The 22,620-nt window shown below is 42.7% G+C and overlaps 1 protein-coding gene across 2 annotated transcripts in view; it reads left to right on the forward strand.

Moving 5' to 3' along the window:
* Positions 1-945: 945 nt before the first annotated feature.
* SLC14A1 (solute carrier family 14 member 1 (Kidd blood group)) overlaps positions 946-22,620 on the forward strand; it is a 53,843-nt gene continuing 32,168 nt past the window's right edge. The window contains exons 1-5 of one of the 2 annotated variants that reach the window (XM_039344534.1): positions 1,011-1,086; positions 12,170-12,344; positions 13,015-13,159; positions 19,969-20,158; positions 21,175-21,303. In XM_039344534.1, coding sequence (XP_039200468.1) covers positions 12,180-12,344; positions 13,015-13,159; positions 19,969-20,158; positions 21,175-21,303 — 629 coding nt within the window. In that variant the 5' untranslated portion in view covers positions 1,011-1,086; positions 12,170-12,179. Of the gene's footprint in view, positions 1,087-12,169; positions 12,345-13,014; positions 13,160-19,968; positions 20,159-21,174; positions 21,304-22,620 lie in introns of both variants that reach the window. The other variant, XM_039344536.1, reaches the window with a different exon arrangement.

The following is a 22,620-nucleotide window of genomic DNA, read 5'->3' on the forward strand; positions in this document are numbered from 1 at the left end:
ACAGCCTGGAGTTCGATCCTGACGGGCTCAAGGTTGACTCAGCCTTCCGTCCTTCGGAGGTCATTAAAACGAGGACCCAGATTGTTAGGTTTAATAAGTGCTATTGCTATAAATAGGAGCCATAGTGGCACAGCGGTTCATATTGCAGGCTGATTCTGCCCACTGTCAGAAGTCCGATCCTGACCGGCTCCAGGTTGACTCAGCCTTCCATCCTTCCGAGGTCGGTAAAATGAGGACCCAGATTGTTGGGGGGGCAAATAGGCTGTGTTGAAGGAAAAGGAAAGACGTTTGCAGTTTATTGAAGAGGAGAGCCAGACAGAAAGGTGGGTCTCCTCTGCAACAAACTGCCACCTTCTTTCTAAAGCAGTCGTCATGTTGTTTATTCCCGGCTTGGACTGAACCACGATGAAGACTTTTCCTTCAGCATCTGATTCTGTGCATCGCTCAGAGAGGGCAGTAAAGCACTGTCAATTGGTATATAAGTCTAAGTTGTTGCTTATATCCCTCTTGAAGTGCCACGGGGGAAAAAAGAGCATTACAAGCGCCATAAACAGCACATCTGGGGTTTTCCCCGAACCATCTCCTCTGCTTCTAATCTCTTGACCTGCTGTGCAAGGGCATGGCTAATCAGCACCGTCTTCTTTCTGTAGCTTGATCTGAGCCCAGTTGATCAACTTTGAGTCCTGGAACTTTCAACAAAAGACTTGCAAGCAATTGGAGAGTAGCCGGGCTCTGTGGGTGTTATATGCTTTCATATCGACGTGCTAGTGCTGTTGTTTTGCAAGTTGTGGGTATTATGTGCTTTCATATCGACATGCTAGTGCTGTTGTTTTGCAAGAAAAATAACTGCAGAAAGGGAGAAAATGGGGCAGAAAGAAGCTTTTGCAGGAAAAGCCCACATCAGGCAAACTTTCCACACTGCATGGGAGGAGGAGGAGGTGGAGTAGGACTTCCAGACCCAGAGATTTTTTTTGCAGAGTATATAAAGTGCAACACTGCTCTTTTGCTATCACTGTCCCTGCACACCCTCCTTAGGCAATAAACTTGGCAGAGACAACAACGTTTCCTAACCAGATACTACTGCAGGTAAGATATTCCTCACTCTTCCCCTAACACAGCTGGAGGGTTACATTCTGCAGCTCCCCTTGAAGTTTCCACCGCTTTGAGCTAACCCCATCTCTTTCCCCCTTGCTAGAAAATTGCAAAAAAAAAAAAAGCATTTTTAAAACCAGAGAAACAAAATGGAATTTTGGTAAAGAGCCCTGGTACCAGAATCCTGGGCTGGGGACTCCATCGTGCTTGGCATTTTTTGTGTGTCGGTGGTTAGATCTGGTGGGACCGTGGGGTGCCACCTTGGCAATCTCAATTTCCTGCCCCTGTTCCCTTCGAGCAACTGGTAGCAAGTGATAAGAAGCAGGGGAAAAACAACAAACAGCTGGGTCGTCAAAGAAGCTGCTGAAAAGTGAAACCTCTGTGGCTTTTTTATTGTTATTATTTGCGGTTTGCCCTTGCCCGCCCGAGGGCGTTGAAAGAATTGTGGGCTTATAAAAAGAGGCTTAATGGAGACTGTCTTTGGGTTGAAACCAGGGAGGTGTTGTAAGTGAAGTATCCAGGCTAATGTGCAATTATTTGCACATTAGCTACATTCATCTTTACATTCATATGTGAAGGAAAATGGGAGAAAGTTCCACACAAAAATTATTTAGAAATTTATGGATGCTCATTTTAACAAAAACTCTGTATTACTAATGAAATGATAGATAGATAGATAGATAGATAGATAGATAGATAGATAGATAGATAGATAGATAGATGGATGGATGGATGGATGGATGGATGGATGGATGGATGGATGGATAGATAGATAGATAGATAGATAGATAGATAGATAGATAGATAGATAGATAGATAGATAGATCGAGATGAGAGAGCGCAAGAGCTGTTTTTATAAAATCTCTCTGTAAAAAAAAAAATGTCCGAAATGGTATAGGGTTTACTGCCTGAGCAGGGGGTTGGACTAGATGACCTCCAAGGTCCCTTCCAACTTTACTACTACTACTACTACTACTACTACTACTATTATTAATAATAATAATTTCTCATGATTCCTGTTGTATTTGGGGTTCTTTGGAAATCATTCATGCACCCACAGCCACAACTGAGATTTTACCTTAAGTCTTTGTTTAAAAGGATGAAAATGTAATAATAATAATAATAATAATAATAATAATAATAATATAGAAAATAATAAAATTAAACTGCTCTGGGACTTCAGAATTCAAACAGACAAGCACCTGCAACATAACACCCCAGACTTAACAATTGTCGATAAGAAAGACAAAAAAGTCTGGATAGTGGATGTGGCAGTGCCTGGAGATAGCAGAATAGAAGAGAAAGAACTGGAGAGATAACAAAATACAAAGACCTACAAATAGAAATAGAAAGACTGTGGCAAAAGCAAGCAAGGGTAGTACCAATAGTCATAGGCTCCTTGGGTGCAATCCCAAAACAACTGGAGCACCACTTGAACACCATTGGCATTGACAAATTCGCTATTAGTCAATTACAAAAGGCGGCCTTATTAGGAACTGCTTCCATCCTGCGACGATACCTGTAATACCATCAAACATCCACATCTGCCTATCCCAGGTCCTGGGTAAGGACTCGATAGGTAGACAAAATGCCAAATCCAGTCTGAACATCTGACTGACTGTGCGATGATTGATAATAATAAAGTTGGAAGGGACCTTGGAGGTCATCTAGTCCAACCCCCTGCTCAGGCAGGAAACCCACGTGAGGGTTGTGTTGCTGAAGCGATGCTCCAGGGATAAGAAAGAAATATAGGACAGCCAAACAAAGAATTCCTTCTCTGCAATTAGCATTTCTGGGAAGTTAAATGGGTGCGGATAAATGCTAAGGACAAAGGCCAGCCCATAGTAACCGGGCAGCATTCAACCTCTTAATATACTAAACATTTTGCAAGGAAATCAAATTGTACCCTTCAATTTTCTGAAGTGAACTCTGGTACGGGGGGGGGGGCAATCATCTTGAAGGACAGGCTGACACAATGGATATGCAAGTCATAACTTTAGATCAGGGTGTTTTTTTTCCAAGCTGGGCAACTTTCAGATGTCTGGACTTCAATTCCCAGAATTCCCACGTCAGCCATGCTGGCTGGGGATTTCTGGGCGTTGAAGTCCACCCATCTGAAAGTTGCTCAGGGCTGGAAAAAGTGCTGATATATTATGTTACCTAGCAGCAGATATAGACTAAAGGATAGCTTCTGAGCAAAAACTTCTACAGGGAAGCACGAGAAACAAGGGTTGGAAAGTGTTACTACCACTTTAAAAGGCCTTGGTAAGGCCACACTTGGAATCCTGCATCCAGTTTTGGTCATCACAATGTAAAAAAGATGCTGAGACTCTAGAAAGAGTGCAGAGAAGAGCAACAAAGATGATTAGGCGACTGGAGATAAAAACCCATAAGGAACGGTTGTTGGAATTGGGTATGTTTAGTTTAATGAAGAGAAGGATGAGGGGGGACATGATATCAGTCTTCCAATATCTCAGGGGTGACCATAAAGAAGAGGCAGTCAAGCTATTCTCCAAAGCGCCTGAAGGCAGGACAAGAAGCAACGGATGAAAACTAATCAAGGAGAGAAGCAACCTAGAACTAAGGAGAAACTTCCTGACAGTGAGAACAATTAACCAGTGGAACAACCTGCCTCCAGAAGCGGTGAATGCTCCAACACTGGAAGTTTTTAAGAAGAGACTGGACAGCCATTTGTCCAAAATGGTGTAGGGTTTCCTGCCTGAGCAGGGGGTTGATGACCTCCAAGGTCCTTTTCAACTTTATTATTATTATTGTTATTATTATTATTTAACAATTGCACGCTTCACTTAAACAACAAATCAAAAAAATGGGGCACAACTCATTTAAACAATTGCCTTGCTTAGCGATGGAAATTGGGGGTTCAGCTGTGATTGTAAGTCAAGGAATATCTGTATATGGCATTGATTGTTAATAATAAAGAAAGATGTTCTTTTCATCCGCTTCCTAAACCTTGCCAATCATCTTTTTTAAAAAGCGTATAAGCCAAGACTGTTTGTCTCTATCTTGTGGCAGGGAGTTTCATCTACGTTTATTTATTTACTTACTTATTAAATGTCTACATCGCCCATCTCACTGGGGAGAGTTCACAAGTTCTGTGTGTGCTGCACATACCATAACAGCAGCCCAGCTATTAAATCAGTTGTTTGGCAAAGTGATAATAAGGTCCACGGGGATTGCAACATGCTTAATCTTGTTACTAAATGAATCCGTTTCCTGGGTTAATCTAGTAGATTGGCTTGTAAATCCTTGGATGGGCTGAGTTTGCAACAAGCTGCTAAGCTGCCCAAAAGCCCCGAGGTTAATGCCAACTAAACCTAACTAGTTTATCATCTAGGGTAACGTGATGCTATTGGGTTTCTAACGTAGTTTGTGAACTGGCTGTGCAAACAGAACCACGGAGATTGGCGGGAGGCAACGCAACTTTGGGCAAAGGAGAGTGTGGGGTGGAAAGGGTGAGTGTGCACCAGCTTCCCCTCCAACAACTGGTAGGTGTGCAAAGTGAAGAGGCCGTGCAACAAATGTTTGCCTCCTCTCCAGGACGTGCAAATAGAAGAAACTGGGGTGGCGTGGAAGCGCTGCGTAAACTTGTGGAAAGCTGCGTCAGATAGACCAGATGGAGCAGAAAAAAGGAGAAATAGTTGGGTGTCCATGTAAAGGTAGTCCTCGTCTTATGACTGATTGCTTAGCAACAAAGGACCTCCCTTGAGCTACTTAGCAACAGCACTTAGATGTACATACCGCTTCACAGTGCTTTACAGCCCTCTCTAAGTGGTCTGCGGAGTCAGTATTTTGATCCCCCTACAATCTGGGTTCTCATTTTGCTGACCTCGGAAGGATGGAAGGCTGAGTCAACCCTGAGCCTTGTTAGGATCGAACTCCTGGCTGTAGGCAGAGTTTGTCTGCCGTGCTGCATTCTACCCACTGCGCCACCAAGGAAGGGAGGGAGGGAGGGAGGAAAAGGAAAGAAAGGAAGGAAAAGGAAGGAGGGAAGAAAAGGAGGGAGGGAGGAAAAGGAAGGAAAATGAAGGAGGGAAAGAAGGAAGGGAGGGAAGGAGGGAGGGAGGAAAAGGAAAGGAAGGAAGGAAGGAAAAGGAAGGAGGGAAGAAAGGGAGGGAGGGAGGAAAAGGAAGGAAAATGAAGGCGGGAAAGAAGGAAGGGAGGGAGGGAGGAAAAGGAAAGAAAGGAAGGAAGGAAAAGGAAGGAGGGAAGAAAGAGAGGCAGGGAGGGAAAGGAAGGAAGGAAAATGAAGGAGAGAAAGAAGGAAGGAAGGGAAGGAGGGAGGGAGGGAAGGAGGGAGGGAGGGAGGAAAAGGAAAGGAAAGAAAAGGAAAGGAAGGAAGGAAGGAAAAGGAAGGAGGGAAGAAAGGAGAGAAGGAAGGAAGGCAGGCAGGAAGGAAGGAAGAAAGGGAAAGGAAAGGAAGGAGAAGGAAGGAAGGAAGGAAGGAAGGAAGGAAGGAAGGAAGGAAGGAAGGAAGGAAGGAAGGAAGGAAGAAAAAGGAAAGAGGGAAGGAAGGAATAGCAATAGCAATAGTACTTAGACTTATATACCGCTTCACAATGCTTTACAGCCCTCTCTAAGCGGTTTACACCCTATTTGCCCCCAATAATCTAGGTTCTCGTTTTACTGTCCTGGGAAAGATGGAAGGCGGAGTCAACCTTAAGCAGGTCAGGATCGAACTCCTGGCAATGGGCAGAGTTTGCCTGCAATGCTGCATTCTAACCACTGTGTCACCATGCACGGCTCTTAAAACCGGTTTCAAAGCTCCAATGGCCATCCAGGGTCACGTGATGGCATCTCGGGTGCTTTCATAGCCAGCCTGCAATTTATGGCCAGTTGCAGTACCACATACAGTCATGTGACTGTGATTTTGGGCATTTACTTCCAGTTTCTAGCAAAAAACAAAAAAACCCACCCATTAAAGTATAATGGATTCGTTCAACTACTGCCACATGCGCTTCACTTAATGAATTTGGGCCAATCACTGGGAGACGGTGAGTTCTAGTCCCACCTTAGCCATGAAAGTCAGCTGGGTGACTTTGGGCTAATAACCAGAAGACTATGAGTTCTAGTCTGGGCCTAGCCATTAAAGTCAGCTGAGTGACATTGGACCACTCACCGGGAGACGGTGAGTTCTAGTCCTGCCCCAGCCATGAAAGTCACCTTGGTGACTTTGGGCCAATCACCAGGAGACTGTGAGTTCTAGTCCGACCCTAGCCATGAAAGTCAGCTGAGTGACATTGGACCAATCACCGGGAGACGGTGAGTTCTACTCCCGCCCCAGCCAGGAAAGTCAGCTAGGTGACTTTGGGCCAATCACTGGGAGACGGTGAGTTCTAGTCCCTCCCTAGCCTTGAAAGTCAGCTAGGTGACTTTGGGCCAGTCCCTCTCTCTCTTAGCTCTCTTAGCCCAACCCACCTCACAGGGCTGTTGTGGGGAAACCAGGAGGAGGAAGGTGTGATGGATGACAGTTAGAACAATTAACCAGTGGAACCACCTGCCTCCAGAAGCGGTGAATGCTCCAACCCTGGAAGTCTTTAAGAAGAGACTGGACAGCCATTTGTCTGAAATGGTGTAGGGTTCCTGCCTTAGCAGGGGGTTGGACTTGATGACCTCCAAGGTCCCTTCCAACTTTATTATTATTATTATTATTATTATTATTATTATTATTATATATTCAGCACCTTGAGTTATTTGTAAAAATAATAAAGGTGGGTAATAAATAAATGAGTTTTTTTAAAAAAGGCAAAAGAACAGAGTTTTGATCGAAAGCAGAACAATTTGCAGCAGTGAATCTTCCAATTAAAAGGCAGTTCTACAGGCAGCCACTTTGCTGCAAAAATAATAATAATAACTTCGAAAAAGAGAGCATAAATCATGAAACAAATGTAAACAAAATGTGGCCGCCTGGGTTTAAGGAATTGGGAAAAATACATGTGCCCTAACTTTAAAATCCAGCTCTCTCCACAAAATTAGGGAGGGAGACTCTAAACTGGGGGGGGGGGAGAGGAGGCTGATTTTTAGAACACATTGGGGGAACCTGAAAGACACAGAGATTGAAAGGACCACCAGCTCGTGCCTTGCGCCAGAATGGATGTTCCAAACTCTGAATTCCACCAGGCAGTTTTGCACCTAAACACAATAAATCAGGTAGGACGGCAAACAGTGGGACGTGTTGTTTAATACGACAGCAATGTAAAAACATAGAGAGCAAGAGCTTTAAAAGTGCTCTTCAGAAGACTGGAAGTTTTTAAGAAGAGACTGGACAACCATTTGTCTGAAATGGTCTAGGGTTTCCTGCCTGAGCAGGGGGCTAGACTAGATGACCTCCAAGGTTCCTTCCATCTTCTATTCTGATTGGTTGGTTGGTTGGTTGGTTGAAATAGTACAACATTTCCTGCTTGAGCAAGAGGTTGGACTAGAAGACCTCCAAGGTCCCTTCCAGCTGTATTTTGATTGGTTGGTTGGTTGGTTGGTTGATTGGTTGATTGATTGATTGAAATAGTATAGGGTTTCCTGCTTGAGCAGGAGGTTGGACTAGAAGACCTCCAAGGTCCCTTCCTGCTGTATTTTGATTGATTGATTGATTGATTGATTGATTGGGTGGGTGGGTGAGTGGTTGAAATAGTATAGGGTCTCCTGCCTGAGCAGGGGGTTGGACTAGAAGACCTCCAAGGTCCCTTCCAGCTCTATTTTGATTGATTGATTGATTGATTGATTGAGTAGATGGGTGGTTGGTTGGTTGATTGGTTGGTTGGTTGGTTGGTTGATTGATTGATTGATTGATTGATTGATTGATTGATTGATTGAAATAGTATAGGGTTTCCTGCCTGAGCAGGAGGTTGGACTCAAAGACCTCCAAGGTCCCCTACAGCTCTATTTTGATTGATTGATTGATTGATTGATTGATTGATTGGGTGGATGGGTGGTTGAAATAATATAGGGTACCCTGCTTGAGTAGGGGGTTGGACTAGGGCTTTTCAACCAGGGGTACAGGTACCACCTGTGGTACATTGGCACCTGGCAGGTGGTATGCGAGCATCCTAGAAAAGGGGTAGCGGGGGAGGGGAATGAGCTGAACAGGTGGCAGCACTGCACAAGCCTGAGCAAGGGACGGCTGGAGCTGCAGGGCTGTCAGGGCTCAACGGAAGCGCCAGGATCAGTGCCGCTTTCCAGCTGATCGGCACTTTTTCGGGCTGTCAGGGCTTAGCGGGAGCACCAGGATCAGTGCCAGGCTCCAGCTGGAGCTCGGCGCTGATCCTGGCGCTTCTGCTGAGCCCAGAAGTAGCGCCGATCAGCTGGAATGTTGCAGCCTCTCCAGGGTCTTGCGATTTACATTCAGAGGCTTGGCAACCGATTCGTATTTATGACGGTCACAGTGTCCCAGGGTCATGTGAAGGGACCAAAACCTGCTGCAACCATCCAGCAGATGGGGGGGAATAAAAACCAAACACCCCCCCACCCCTGCTGCCAATCCTCAACAGAAATGCTCACAACAATGAAAGCCTCGGACAGGAGGAAGAGCGCCACCGGGCGGGCAGGCAGGTGTCTTGCTTGGCTGTGGCTTGGGGGGCACTTTTTCCAGTGTCATTGTAACTTTGAACAGCCACTAAGCGAACTGTTGTAAGTCATCAAGTTTTTGACACCTTGCTAGGTGACAGGTGGTCCTCGGATGTTGCCATCTCCTAAAAGTGGTACAATGGGTGAAAAGGTTGAAAAGCCCTGGACTAGATGACCTCCAAGTTCCCTTCCTACTCTGTTATTCTGAATACAGACATTTTTATAATTTTTATATCTTCAAACCAAAAGTATATTTTCATTGCAATTGCCGTTTTTCTTAACCTTGTAACGCAGCCAGCTATTTAAAAAAAATACACATTAGGAAAAAGCATGTACAGACATTCACGTATTCAGAAGAGTCATGTGCAAAAACGTGCACAACGAGGCCAAAAAAAAAAAAAAAGTTCTGCATGTTTGAAAAGATTTCAAACAGAACTTGGTTGGGCTTATCTGAAGAGTCAACATAAAAAAATGTTTGTGCAAACTTTAAAACCAACTCCATTCCAAAGAATGAAACTCAACAGTTTCATTAAAAAAAAAAAGAAAGAAATAACATGAGCACATTCTGTAACCCAAATTGCATGGCTGCTTTGAGGACTGGCATTTTTAGAAGGGCAGCAGGATCATACAATTCCATGCACCGACCTGCTAGGGGCCTTTTAATCAAATATATTAAAGGAAAGAAGAGAGAGGGTCAACAAGAAATGAGAGCTGAATGAATTCTCAACACGAAAACAAGTGATTCGTAATGAAAGAGTAAACGGAGATGATTTGGTCATGTGGCGGGAATAAAGGAGGGGCTGGATCACAAAAGAAAAATATGGAGTAAAACGGATGACTGAAGGAAAAAAGCAGAACATCATAGTTGGATGGATATTAGAATAGAATAGAATTAGATAATAGAATAGTATAGAGTAGAATAGAGTAGAGTAGAGTAGAATAGAGTAGAGTAGAATTAGATAAGAGAAGAGAAGAGTAGAGTAGAGTAGAATAAGATAATAGAATAGAATAGAATTAGATGATAGAATAGTATAGCGTAGAATAGAATAGAATAGAATAGAATAGAATAGAATAGAATAGAATTAGATAATAGAATAGAATAAGATAATAGAATAGAATTAGATAATAGAATAGTATAGAGTAGAATAGAGTAGAGTAGAATTAGATAATAGAAGAGTAGAGTAGAGTAGAGTAGAGTAGAGTAGAGTAGAGTAGAGTAGAGTAGAGTAGAGTAGAATAAGATAATAGAATAGAATAGAATTAGATGATAGAATAGTATAGCGTAGAATAGAATAGAATAGAATAGAATAGAATAGAATAGAATAGAATAGAATAGAATAGAATAGAATTAGATAATAGAATAGAATAAGATAATAGAATAGAATTAGATAATAGAATAGTATAGAGTAGAATAGAGTAGAGTAGAATTAGATAATAGAAGAGTAGAGTAGAGTAGAGTAGAGTAGAGTAGAGTAGAATAAGATAATAGAATAGAATAGAATTAGATGATAGAATAGTATAGCGTAGAATAGAGTAGAATAGAATAGAATAGAATAGAATTAGGTAATAGAATAGAAGAATAGAGTAGAATAGAATAGAATAGAATAGAATAGAATAGAATAAGATAATAGAATAGAATTAGATAATAGAATAGTATAGAGTAGAATAGAGCAGAGCAGAGTAGAATAGAATTAAATAATAGAATAGTATAGAGTAGAATAGAGTAGAGTAGAATTAGATAATAGAAGAGTAGAGTAGAGTAGAGTAGAGTAGAGTAGAGTAGAGTAGAGTAGAGTAGAGTAGAGTAGAATAAGATAATAGAATAGAATAGAATTAGATGATAGAATAGTATAGCGTAGAATAGAGTAGAGTAGAGTAGAGTAGAATAAGATAATAGAATAGAATAGAATTAGATGATAGAATAGTATAGCGTAGAATAGAATAGAATAGAATAGAATAGAATAGAATAGAATAGAATAGAATAGAATAGAATAGAATAGAATTAGATAATAGAATAGAATAAGATAATAGAATAGAATTAGATAATAGAATAGTATAGAGTAGAATAGAGTAGAGTAGAATTAGATAATAGAAGAGTAGAGTAGAGTAGAGTAGAGTAGAGTAGAGTAGAATAAGATAATAGAATAGAATAGAATTAGATGATAGAATAGTATAGCGTAGAATAGAGTAGAATAGAATAGAATAGAATAGAATTAGGTAATAGAATAGAAGAATAGAGTAGAATAGAATAGAATAGAATAGAATAGAATAGAATAAGATAATAGAATAGAATTAGATAATAGAATAGTATAGAGTAGAATAGAGCAGAGCAGAGTAGAATAGAATTAAATAATAGAATAGTATAGAGTAGAATAGAGTAGAGTAGAATTAGATAATAGAAGAGTAGAGTAGAGTAGAGTAGAGTAGAGTAGAGTAGAGTAGAGTAGAATAAGATAATAGAATAGAATAGAATTAGATGATAGAATAGTATAGCGTAGAATAGAGTAGAATAGAATAGAATAGAATAGAATTAGGTAATAGAATAGAAGAATAGAGTAGAATAGAATAGAATAGAATAGAATAGAATAAGATAATAGAATAGAATTAGATAATAGAATAGTATAGAGTAGAATAGAGCAGAGCAGAGTAGAATAGAATTAGATAATAGAATAGAAGAATAGAGTAGAGTAGAGTAGAGTAGAGTAGAGTAGAGTAGAATAGAATAGAATAGAATAGAATAGAATAGAATAGAATAGAATAGAATAGAATAGAATAGAGCTGAGCTGGAACGGACTTTGGAGGTCTTCTAGTCCAACCCACCGCTCAAGCAGGAGATCCTATATCATTTCAACCAACCAATCAGAATAGAGCTGGAAGGGACCTTGGAGGTCTTCTAGTCCAGCCCCCTGCTCAAGCAGGAGACTCTATCCCATTCCCGACAAATGGCTGTCCCGCCTTTTCTTAAAAACGTCCAGTGTTGGAGCGCCTACAACTTCTGCAGGCTGCTTGTTCCATTGGTTAATTGTCCTCACTGTCAGGTACTTTCTCCTTAGTTCTAGGTTGGTTCTCTTGAGTTTAAATGGAAGGGTGGGCAGCTGTGAAGCCCGAAAATCATGGGAACAAGACGATAAAATGTAAAACTAGAGCAATTCCTGGCCAGGCACGTAGAGCCATACTTTAGCAGGCGTGATATTCAATAAATGCACGACAGCCACCTCCCAACTTTGCGAACGTCACCCACCTCTCACCCTTTCTCCTCACTCGACTTTCTTCCATCCCTAAAGTCTAATTTAAATTAACGGAAACTGCTTTGCTATACGATGCCCAGAGTCAGGATGAGGACGCTCTTTGACGGTTGACTGACCCGGATCCCACAGTTGTTTTTCCCAACCTGATCATAAAATGAAATAACATCATGAGGAGCATTGACCCAGAATCTATAAAATAATAAACTCAGGGTGGAGAGTCTTTTCTTGACTTCATCCTCTCTACCCTTTAGCCTACGTGCAATGCTAACAAAGATGGATGGAGGTCCCATCAACCCTTCCACTCTCCCAATCCCAGTTCAGCTATCACCAGATGGATGCACGTCTTATGACTCTGAATCAGGAAGTTCAGCCTGTGCCCAAGATCTTTGTCAAAGTATGCCACTACTGGAGAGGCTGGAAGCCCAGGTAGGCATCCATCCACACCTTGCCTTCAATGCTCAGGTTGAGAGAGGACCACAAGGTGGATCTAACACAGTGTTCCTCAGCCTTAGCAATATGAAGGTGTGTGGACCTTAGCTCCCAGAATTTGGGGATTTGAAGGCCACAGATTGTCATTCACCCATCCAGGCTTCATGAGTTGATGATGGAGCTTCTTCGCTTAATGACTGAGTGGGACGGTTGACGCACGTCTTCAAATTGCTGAGGTTAAGAAACACTAATCTAGTGTAGGGGGGTCTCCAAAGTGGACAACGTTAAGACGTGTGGACTTCAACATCCAGAATTCTGGGAATGGAAGTCCACAAAGTTGCCCAGTTTGAAGACCCCAGTTGTAATGACCTCTGAAGACCTTAGAGTAGTTTCTCTCACTATATGTGGTGTGGACTTCAACCTCCCCAGAATTCCATAATCAACATGCTGGCTAGAGAATTCTGGAAGCTGAAGTCCACCTAGTCCATAAAGTTGCCAGAGCTGAGAAGAACTGCTTTAGAATATTCTTCAACATACCTGTGGCATCCATGGCTGTTTTGCTCGGAGTTGCTTCCTATATTCCCATGGAAAGACAGCGCTCGTTGTTGACCCAAAGGAAGTTCTGGAGGACAGTCGGTCAAATGCTTTGTGGTTTTTGTCTGGGCAGGTTCCAAGCCTCACAATGGAAATCGATGCTGCTGCTGAAAAGTGTGACAAAACACAAAAGTCAACAGGCAAATGTTGCCAGCAAGTGTTGAGAGCCCTGAGTTGTGTCACGGGAGATATGAAGGTGTTTGGAGACTGGCTAAAAGGTAGGTGACGTTGCCTGGCTGAGGAATTCTGGGAGTTGAAGTCCACGAGTCATAAAAGGGCCAAGTTTGAAGAGCCCTGCTCTACAAGAACCAATGGAAGCACAGGTGTAGGTGGGCTCGAGGTGAGAAGTTGTTGAATGCCTTGATTATCATCCAGGGCAAATGTTTCTCAGCCTCAGCAAGTTTAAGCCAGGTGGACTTCGACTCCCAGAATTCCCAAGACAGTATGCCAACAGGTTTAAGACATGTGGACTTCAACTCCCAGAATTCCCCAGCCAGCCCTAATCTGGGAGTTGACATCCGCACATCTTAAAGATGCTAAGATAGAAAAACACTGCACAAGAGTTTTTTGGAAAAACTCCCCCTTCCTTCTTTCCTTCCTTCCTACCTTCCTTCCTTTCTCCCTTCTTTCCTTCCTTCCTTCCTTCCTTCCTCACTCCTTATTTCTTTCTTCTCCTTCCTTCTTTTCTTCCTTTCTCCCTCCCTTGCTCCTTCCCTCCCTTCTTCCTTAATTCCTTCCTTCCTCCTTTCCATCTTCCTCCCTCCCTCCCTCCATCCATCCATCCATCCCTCCATCCCTCCATCCATCCATCTCTACTTCTTCCTTTCCATCTCCTTCCTTCTTTCTTTCCTTCTTCCTTGCTTCCTTCTTTCCTTTTTTCTTCTTTTTTCTTTTCTGACATTCTTTCCTTTTTTCTTACTTTCCTTCTTTTCCTTTCTTTCTTTCTTTCCTTCCTTCTTTTTTCTTTTCTTCTTTCCTTTCTTCCTTTTCTTTTTTCTTCCTTCCTTCCTTCCTTTTTTCTTCTTTTTTCCCTTTCCTTCCTTTTTTCCTTTTTTTCTTTCTTTCCTTCTTGTTTCCTTTCTTTCTCTCCTTTCTTTTTTCTTTTCTTACCTTACCTTTTTTCGTTTTCCTTCCTTCCTTCCTTCCTCACTCCTTATTTCTTCTCCTTCCTTCCTTCCTTCCTCCCTATTTCTTTCTTCTCCTTCCTTCCTTCCTTCCTTCCTCGCTCCCTCCCTATTTCTCCTTTATTTTCCTTCCTTCCTTTCTCCCTCCCTTGCTCCTTCCCTCCCTCCTTCCTTAATTCCTTCCTTCCTCCTTTCCATCTTCCTCCCTCCCTCCCTCCATCCATCCATCCCTCCATCCATCCATCTCTACTTCTTCCTTTCCATCTCCTTCCTTCTTTCTTTCCTTCTTCCTTGCTTCCTTCCTTCCTTTTTTCTTTTTTCCTTTCTGACATTCTTTCCTTTTTTCTTACTTGCCTTGTTTTCCTTTCTTTCTTTCCTTCCTTCTTTTGTCTTTTCTTCTTTCCTTTCTTCCTTTTCTTTTTTCTTCCTTCCTTCCTTCCGTCCTTTTTTCTTCTTTTTTCCTTTTCTTCCTTATTTCCTTTTTTTCTTTCCTTCTTGTTTCCTTTCTTTCTCTTTCCTTTCTTTTTTCTTTTCTTACCTTTCCTTTTTTCTTTTCCTTCCTTCCTTCCTTCCTTCCTTTCTTTCTTCCTTCCTTCCTTTCTTCCTTCCCCTCCCTCCATCTTTCTTTCTTTCTTCCTCCCTCCCTCCCTCCCTTCTTCCTTCCTTCCTTCCTTCCTTCCTTTCTTTCTTCCTTCCTTCCTTTCTTCCTTCCCCTCCCTCCATCTTTCTTTCTTTCTTCCTCCCTCCCTCCCTCCCTTCTTCCTTTCTTTCTTTCTTCCTTCCTTCCTTCCTTCCTTCCTTCCTTAATTCCTTCCTTCCTCCTTTCCATCTTCCTCCCTCCCTCCCTCCATCCATCCATCCCTCCATCCATCCATCTCTACTTCTTCCTTTCCATCTCCTTCCTTCTTTCTTTCCTTCTTCCTTGCTTCCTTCCTTCCTTTTTTCTTTTTTCCTTTCTGACATTCTTTCCTTTTTTCTTACTTGCCTTGTTTTCCTTTCTTTCTTTCCTTCCTTCTTTTGTCTTTTCTTCTTTCCTTTCTTCCTTTTCTTTTTTCTTCCTTCCTTCCTTCCGTCCTTTTTTCTTCTTTTTTCCTTTTCTTCCTTATTTCCTTTTTTTCTTTCCTTCTTGTTTCCTTTCTTTCTCTTTCCTTTCTTTTTTCTTTTCTTACCTTTCCTTTTTTCTTTTCCTTCCTTCCTTCCTTCCTTCCTTTCTTTCTTCCTTCCTTCCTTCCTTTCTTCCTTCCCCTCCCTCCATCTTTCTTTCTTTCTTCCTCCCTCCCTCCCTCCCTTCTTCCTTCCTTCCTTCCTTCCTTCCTTCCTTTCTTTCTTCCTTCCTTCCTTTCTTCCTTCCCCTCCCTCCATCTTTCTTTCTTTCTTCCTCCCTCCCTCCCTTCTTCCTTTCTTTCTTTCTTCCTTCCTTCCTTCCTTCCTTCCTTTCTTTCTTCCTTCCTTCCTTCCTTTCTTCCTTCCCCTCCCTCCATCTTTCTTTCTTTCTTCCTCCCTCCCTCTTCTTCTTTCTTTCTTTCTTCCTTCCTTCCTTCCTTCCTTCTTCCTTTCTTTCTTCGTTCCTTCCTTTCTTCCTTCCCCTCCCTCCATCTTTCTTTCTTTCTTCCTCCCTCCCTCCCTTCTTCCTTCCTTCCTTCCTTCCTTCCTTCCTTCCTTCCTTCCTTCCTTTCTTTCTTTCTTTCTTTCTTTCTTTCTTTCTTTCTTTCTTTCTTTCTTTCTCCACCACCCAAAGCTGTCATTGCTCATCCTATGATGAGCTTTAGGCTGACCCTTATTTTACCTTATAAATACATCACAAGTTATTTATGCTCAAGCATCCTCTCTCAGCCCTCTCTTTCCCCCTCCAAAGCCCCATCCCACATCACGCATTCCCCTCGCCTGCCTGCCCATCACTGCGGATGTTAAATTATACACTCGGAGGGTGTGTCAGAATCCCAACACAAGCTGGTCTAGAGATGTTCAGGCCATCTGCCAGCTTCCAGGCGAGCAACATAAATTAAACTGTTTTGTATCTTCCGCATGAACTGAGGCGCTCAATCAACTTCCCAGTTGCATGATGTTTTTGCAAAGAACAATAAATGTGTGTCATATTTTGCAACCTTATTGGCAGTAAGAGCCACACCAGATGTTGCCAGAGATATACACAATTTGGCAATTGTTCCAGCTGATAAACTTTCAAAACAACAGGAAAGAAAAAAAACACCTTGTTGTGGAATTGTGGAAGATCGGATGAGTTACTTTTTTTTTTCCAAAATTCCTTCTATATTTTGACATTGTATCCTCATTGGTGGCATTTATGCAATCTGGTCCTGCCTTGACCCATTTTAACAGAATAACAGAGTTAGAAGGGACCCTGGAGGTCATCTAATCCAACCCCCTGCTCAAGCAGGAGACCCTAGACCAATTCAGACCAATGGCTGTCCTGTCTCTTCTTAAAAACTTCCAGTGTTGGAGCATTCACAACTTCCGGAGGCAGGTGGTTCCATGATTAATTGCAGAGACCATATATGATACTCGCACGTCTTATTATTTTTCCTGCAACGACAACCCTGTGAGGTGAGTTGGGCCAAGAGAAGGTGACTGGCCTAGGATCACCCCGCTGGTTTTCATGGCTAAGGCGGGACTAGAACTCACAGCCTCCTGGTAACTGGCCCAAAGTCACCCAGCCAGCTTTTGTGCCTAAAGCGGGACTAGAACTCACAGTCTCCTGGTGATTGGCCCAAATCACCCAGCCAGTTTTCATGCTTAAGGCAGGACTAGAACTCTCAGTCTCCTGACGATTGGCTCAAATCACCCAGCCGGTTTTCATGCCTAAAGTAGGACTAGAACTCAGCGCCCTGATCATTGGTCTAAAGCAGGGGTAGGCAACCTTGGCTCTTTTAAGACTGGTGGACTTCAATTCCCAGAATTCCTGAGCCAGCCATGCTGAGGGGAAAGGAAGAGGTTTCCAAGCTGAGCCATGCTAGCTCAGGAATTCTGGGAGTTGAAGTCCACGAGTCATAGGCCAGAGGTAGGCAACCTTGGCTCTTTTATGACTCGTGGACTTTAACTCCCAGAATTCCCTCTGCCAGCATGGCTCAGCTTGGAAACCTCTCCCTTTTCCCTCAGCATGGCTGGCTCAGGAATTCTGGGAGTTGAAGTCCACGAGTCATAAAGCAGCCTAGGCCTAGGCCAGAGGTAGGCAACCTTGGCCCCTTCATGACTTGTCGACTTCAAGTCCCAGAATTCCCTCTGCCAGCAAGGCTCAGCTTGGAAACCTCTCCCTTTCCCCTCAGCATGGCTGGCTTAGGAATTCTGGGAGTTGAAGTCCACAAGTCATTAAGGGGCCAAGTTTGAAGACCCCTACCCTAGGCCTAGAGTCTAGTTCAGGGGTAGGCAACCTTGGCTCTTTTATGACTGGTGGACTTCAACTCCCAGAATTCCTGAGCCAGCCATGCTGAGGGGAAAGGGTTTCCAAGCTGAGCCATGCTGGCTCAGGAATTCTGGGAGTTGAAGTCCACCAGTCATAAAAGAGCCAAGGTTGTCTACCCCTGGTCTAAAGTCACCCAGTCGGCTTTTGTGCCTAAGGTAGAACTAGAACTTCCATTCTCCTCTAGGCTTGCACCTTAGTCACTACTGGAAACTGGCGTTGTGTTATTGTTGCTATTTTTTTTTCCACAAAGGACGCATTTTATTACCGCATAGTATTCTTGCACTTTATGGTGATGATCCCTTTTATAAACCATCCCGGCCGAGGTTTTTGACCTCTGCGCTGCAAATAAGCAACTGAAATTGCACCTCCTAAGAATTGTTAAACCTTTTGCCGAACGCAAAAACGAATACACAATGTGTTGGGCTGTCTCCTAGTCTCCAGGTCAAAGATAATTCAGAGTAGAGAAGAAAGCGGTGTTAAAAGGACAATCAAGCAGAGCGTCCATCCAGGTAGACCCTTGATCAACTATCTCAGGTTTTCCCAAACCTTGGCAACGTTCAAGGACTTCAACTCCAAGAATTCCCCAAGCTAGGATATTTCAAGTTTTCCCAGCCATCCACTCTGCAGAAAAAACAGGCTGGATCCGGAGAAACAATACATTAGACCAGTATTTCAACCTTCGCAACTTCAAGATGCTTGTGAATGCTCCAACACTGGAGGTTTCTAAGAAGAGACTGGACAGCCGTTTGTCCGAAATGATGTAGGGTTTCCTGCCTGAGCAGGGGGTTGGACTAGATGACCTCCAAGGTCCCTTCCAACTCTACTATTATTCTTATTATTATTACTTCAACTCCCAAAATTCGCCAGCCAGGATGATTGCCCAGGTTGGGAAACCCTGGATTCAGAAATCTGCTTCTTTTGTCCGGCAGCGTCCGCATTGTGCTATTTTCAGCAGAATGACCATACTAGTGTTGCCAAATCACAACATTTCAATATTCATTTACTGTAGTTCGCCTGACTGCTTCCTCTGTCCTAGCATGCAAGCACCATTGGGTCTGTCCATTGTCTTTGGACCCCAGGATGGATCAGCGCAGGGCACTGAAAACAGCCAGAGGAAAAACTATGGAGGACCAGCATGCTGTAGGCTGTCACCCGTTTTGTGCAGTTTTGTCATTAAAAAAGAAAAAAGAAATTGCAACTCTCTGGGTCAATAAGCTGGGTCAAGATACACGGGCTGTAAAATCTGTACTGGAGGGTCACCTTTTTTTAGCCCCTCTGTATCTCCCTTCCTTCCTTCCTTCCTTCCTTCCTTCCTTCCTTCCTTCCTTCCTTCCTTCCTTCCTTCCTTCCTTCCTTCCTTCCTTTCTTCCTTTTCCCTCTCTCCTTCCTTCACCCCCTCTCTCTTTCCTTCTTTCTCTCTCCTTTCTTCCATCTTCCTTTTTCCCTTCCTTCCCTTCGTTCCTTTGCTCTCTTCTCTCTTCACTCCTTCCTTCCTTCCCTCTCTCTTTCTCCTTCCTTCCCCTCTCTCCTCCCTTCCCTCCCTTCCTCTTCCTTTCCCTCTCTCTCCCCTCCTTACTTCCTTCTTTCCTTCCTTCCCTTCCTTCGTTCCTTTGTTCTCTTCTCTTCACTTCCTTCCTTCTCTCCTTCCTTTCTTTCTTCCCTCGCTCTTCTTCCTCTCTCTTCACTCCTTCCTTCCCTCTCTCCTTCCTTTCTTCCTTCCCTCACTCTTCTTCCTCTCTCTTCACCCTTCCCTCTCTCCTTCCTTCCCTCTCTCCTTCCTTTCTTCCTTCCCTTGCTCTTCTTCCTCTCTCTTCACTCCTTCCTTCCCTCTCTCCTTCCTTTCTTCTTTCCCTCTCTCTTCTTCCTCCCTCCCTCCCTCCCTCCCTTCCTTCCTTCTTTCCTTTCTTCCTTCCTTCAAGATCATCTCTATATTCCTTTCCACAAGATCTCCTATTCTATATATTACCCATATCATACCATCATATCACATCACATCATATATCATATATCATACATCATACATCATATATCATATATCATACCTCATACATCATATATCATATTGTCATGGTTTCGACAGATGAAACTCTTCAAAGAACTTCGAGGCATTGTTTACTTTAAAGAATCTTTATTCGAGTAGCATAGCGTGGGCACTAACACAACCGAAGTCAAAATCTGAATTCCCCTCCCCTGAGCACATAATATCAAAGCACAATTCCCTCCTCCAATTAACCGTCATAAATCACATTCTCCAATTAGTTTGAAATGCAGGCTTTCCCTCCACTTCTCCAACCTGCCATTTCTTATCATCTCTTATTTCAATAACCTTGGTTCTCACACTAGGTCCAGTATTGTTATATCTAGCTAAAGTCTCATGCCCATTCCTCCCCCTAGCATCATCTAACTCTTGTCAAAGCAAAAACATCCGATGTTAGCAGCGTTGACACATATCATATGAAACATTGTCAAATGCTTTGTCTTTCAGAGAAGCCTGTGGCCCTCCAATTTGTTGACTGGCTTCTGCGCGGAATCTCTCAAGTGATGTTTGTGAACAATCCTCTCAGTGGCCTCATCCTGCTCATTGGATTCCTGGTCCAGAGTCCTTGGCTGACACTCATGTGTTGCATTGGAGGGATTGTCTCAACTTTAACGGCAGTTATTCTAAGTCAGGAGAGGTAGGTGGTCCTCTAATTTTTCCTCCTCCTCCTCTTTCAATGCTCAGATGAAATTAGCCACTGGATTTCTCCTAAGTGACAATATTTATGCCATCAACTCCTATCAAATATTTTATTATGATTTGACTGGCCTTTACAATGTAAGATTACATTAAAAAAGGTAATCAGCTAAGCTCAAATACAGTTTTCAAACGAGGGTAAAAAAAACCTGTAATTTATCCGCTTCTCCTGCTTGAGCAGGGGGCTGGACTAGAAGACCTCCAAGGTCCCTCCCAGATCTATTCTATTCTATTCTATTCTATTCTATTCTATTCTATTCCATATTTTCTATTCTAGCATATTTTCTATTCTATTCCATATTTTCTATTCTACCATATATTCTATTCTATTCTATTCTATTCTATTCTATTTTATTCTATTCTATTCCATATTTTCTATTCTATTTCATATTTTCTATTCTACTATATTTTCTATTCTATTCCATATTTTCTATTCTATTCTGTTCTATTCTATTCTATTCTATTCTATTCTATTCTATTCTGTTCTATTTCATATTTTCTATTCTACCATATTTTCTATTCTATTCTATTCCATATTTTCCTATTCTATTTCATATTTTCTATTCTATTCTATTCCATATTTTCTATTCTATTCTATTCTATTCTATTCTATTCTATTCTATTCTATTCTATTCTATTCTATTCTATTACTATTCTATTCTATTCTAAACCAGTAAGAAGACCAGGCCCTTTTTCATTTTAGAAGATGAGATTTACTGAAATTAAAGAAACGTTTCTGGAGCCCAGAGACCGTAACAATTATTTCGTCGCTCAATTTCTACAGCCGCCCACACAATGAAATTTTGTTCATTTTTTTTTTAAAAAAATGGCTTGACTTTGAAGATGTGCACATTCGAAATGATAGCTCTGCTTGAGTTTGTGTGACGTTCAAGCACATCCATCTAGGTGTGTCTGCCTTCTACATTCGCAACGTAATTTCTCTACCTTGCTACACAGGTCTTCCGTTGCTGCTGGACTGCACGGCTACAACGGTGTCCTTGTAGGGATGCTGATGGCCGTCTTCTTAGACAAGGGTGAATATTACTGGTGGCTTCTACTTCCTGTTATGCTCATGTCTATGACCTGGTGAGTCTATATAAATTATCTGGTAGTTTTCTCTCTCCTTTTTTCCTAAATTCTGCTCTCTTCTTTTCTCCGGAGTCAAGTTAAAGCACTGTCCATCACTTCCAGGAAAAGATCAAGAACATATATCCTAAACCAGCGGTTCTCCACCTGTGGGTCAGGATCCCATTTGGGGTTGAACGACCATTTCACGGGGGTCGCCAAACAACGCAGTCCGCCATTTTTTTCCCCTTTTCCTTAGCTGTGCTACTCCCTTTTATTCTATTGGCTTTTGAAAGCCAATAGAATAGACTCTCTTGAATAGAGTCTAATTCTATTGGCTTTCAAAAGCCAATAGGAATTGTCCAGGCTGTCTCTGCCCTGCTGAGCCCGCCAAAAGTCCCCTTCTGCAAACAGTGCTGCACCAGTTGAGTAGTCCTCGACTTACGACCGGTTGAGTAGTCCTCGACTTACGACCGGTTGGGGGTCGCGGCATTAAAAAGGTTGAGAACCACTGTCCTAAACCTAGTTCCCCGTTGCATTCCAGATAAGCTTACTTGCATTGTCTATGGAGATTTTCAGTCAACCAGATCACGGAGGTCCCAAAAATACTTTTCCAAATGGTAACTGGATTTTCTTTCCTCTTGCTTGAAGGCATTTTACTTTTTCTCCAAGAAGCTTCTTCAGTTCTGACTGAAGAAGTATTTGAGGGGCTGCCACATAGAAGAGGGGGTCACTTTATTCACCAGAGCACCAGAGGGAAGGACGAGAAACAATGGCTGGAGACTGAACAAAGAGAGAAGCAACCTAGAATTTTCCTAACAGTGAGGACAATCAACCAGTGGAACAGCTTGCCACCAGAAATCGTGGGCGCTCCATCACTGGAGGTTTTTAAGAAGAGGCTAGATAGACAGTCACTTGTCTGAGATGGTATAGGTCAGGGGTAGGCAACCTTGGCTCTTTTATGACTCGTGGACTTCAACTCCCAGAATTCCTGAGCCAGCCATGCTGAGGGGAAAAAGAGAGGTTTCCAAGCTGAGCCATGCTGGCGCAGGAATTCTGGGAGTTGAAGTCCACAAGTCATAAAAGAGCCGAGGTTCCCTACTCCTGCGCCTACATCAGGGGTCTTCAAGCTTGGCAACTTTAAGACGTGTGGACTTCAACTCCCAGAATTCCTAAGGCAGCATGAGGGAACTATGGGTCTCCTCATGACTCGTGGACTTCAACTCCCAGAATTCCTGAGCCAGCATGAGGGAACTATGGGTCCCCTCATGACTCATGGACTTCAACTCCCAGAATTCCTGAGGCAGCCATGCTGAGGGGAAAGGGAGAGGTTTCCAA

The sequence above is a fragment of the Crotalus tigris genome, unplaced genomic scaffold (genome assembly GCF_016545835.1).
Source record: "Crotalus tigris isolate CLP2741 ecotype Arizona unplaced genomic scaffold, ASM1654583v1 scf7180000017929.1507224028:355905, whole genome shotgun sequence".
Classification (NCBI taxonomy): Eukaryota; Metazoa; Chordata; class Lepidosauria; order Squamata; family Viperidae; genus Crotalus; species Crotalus tigris.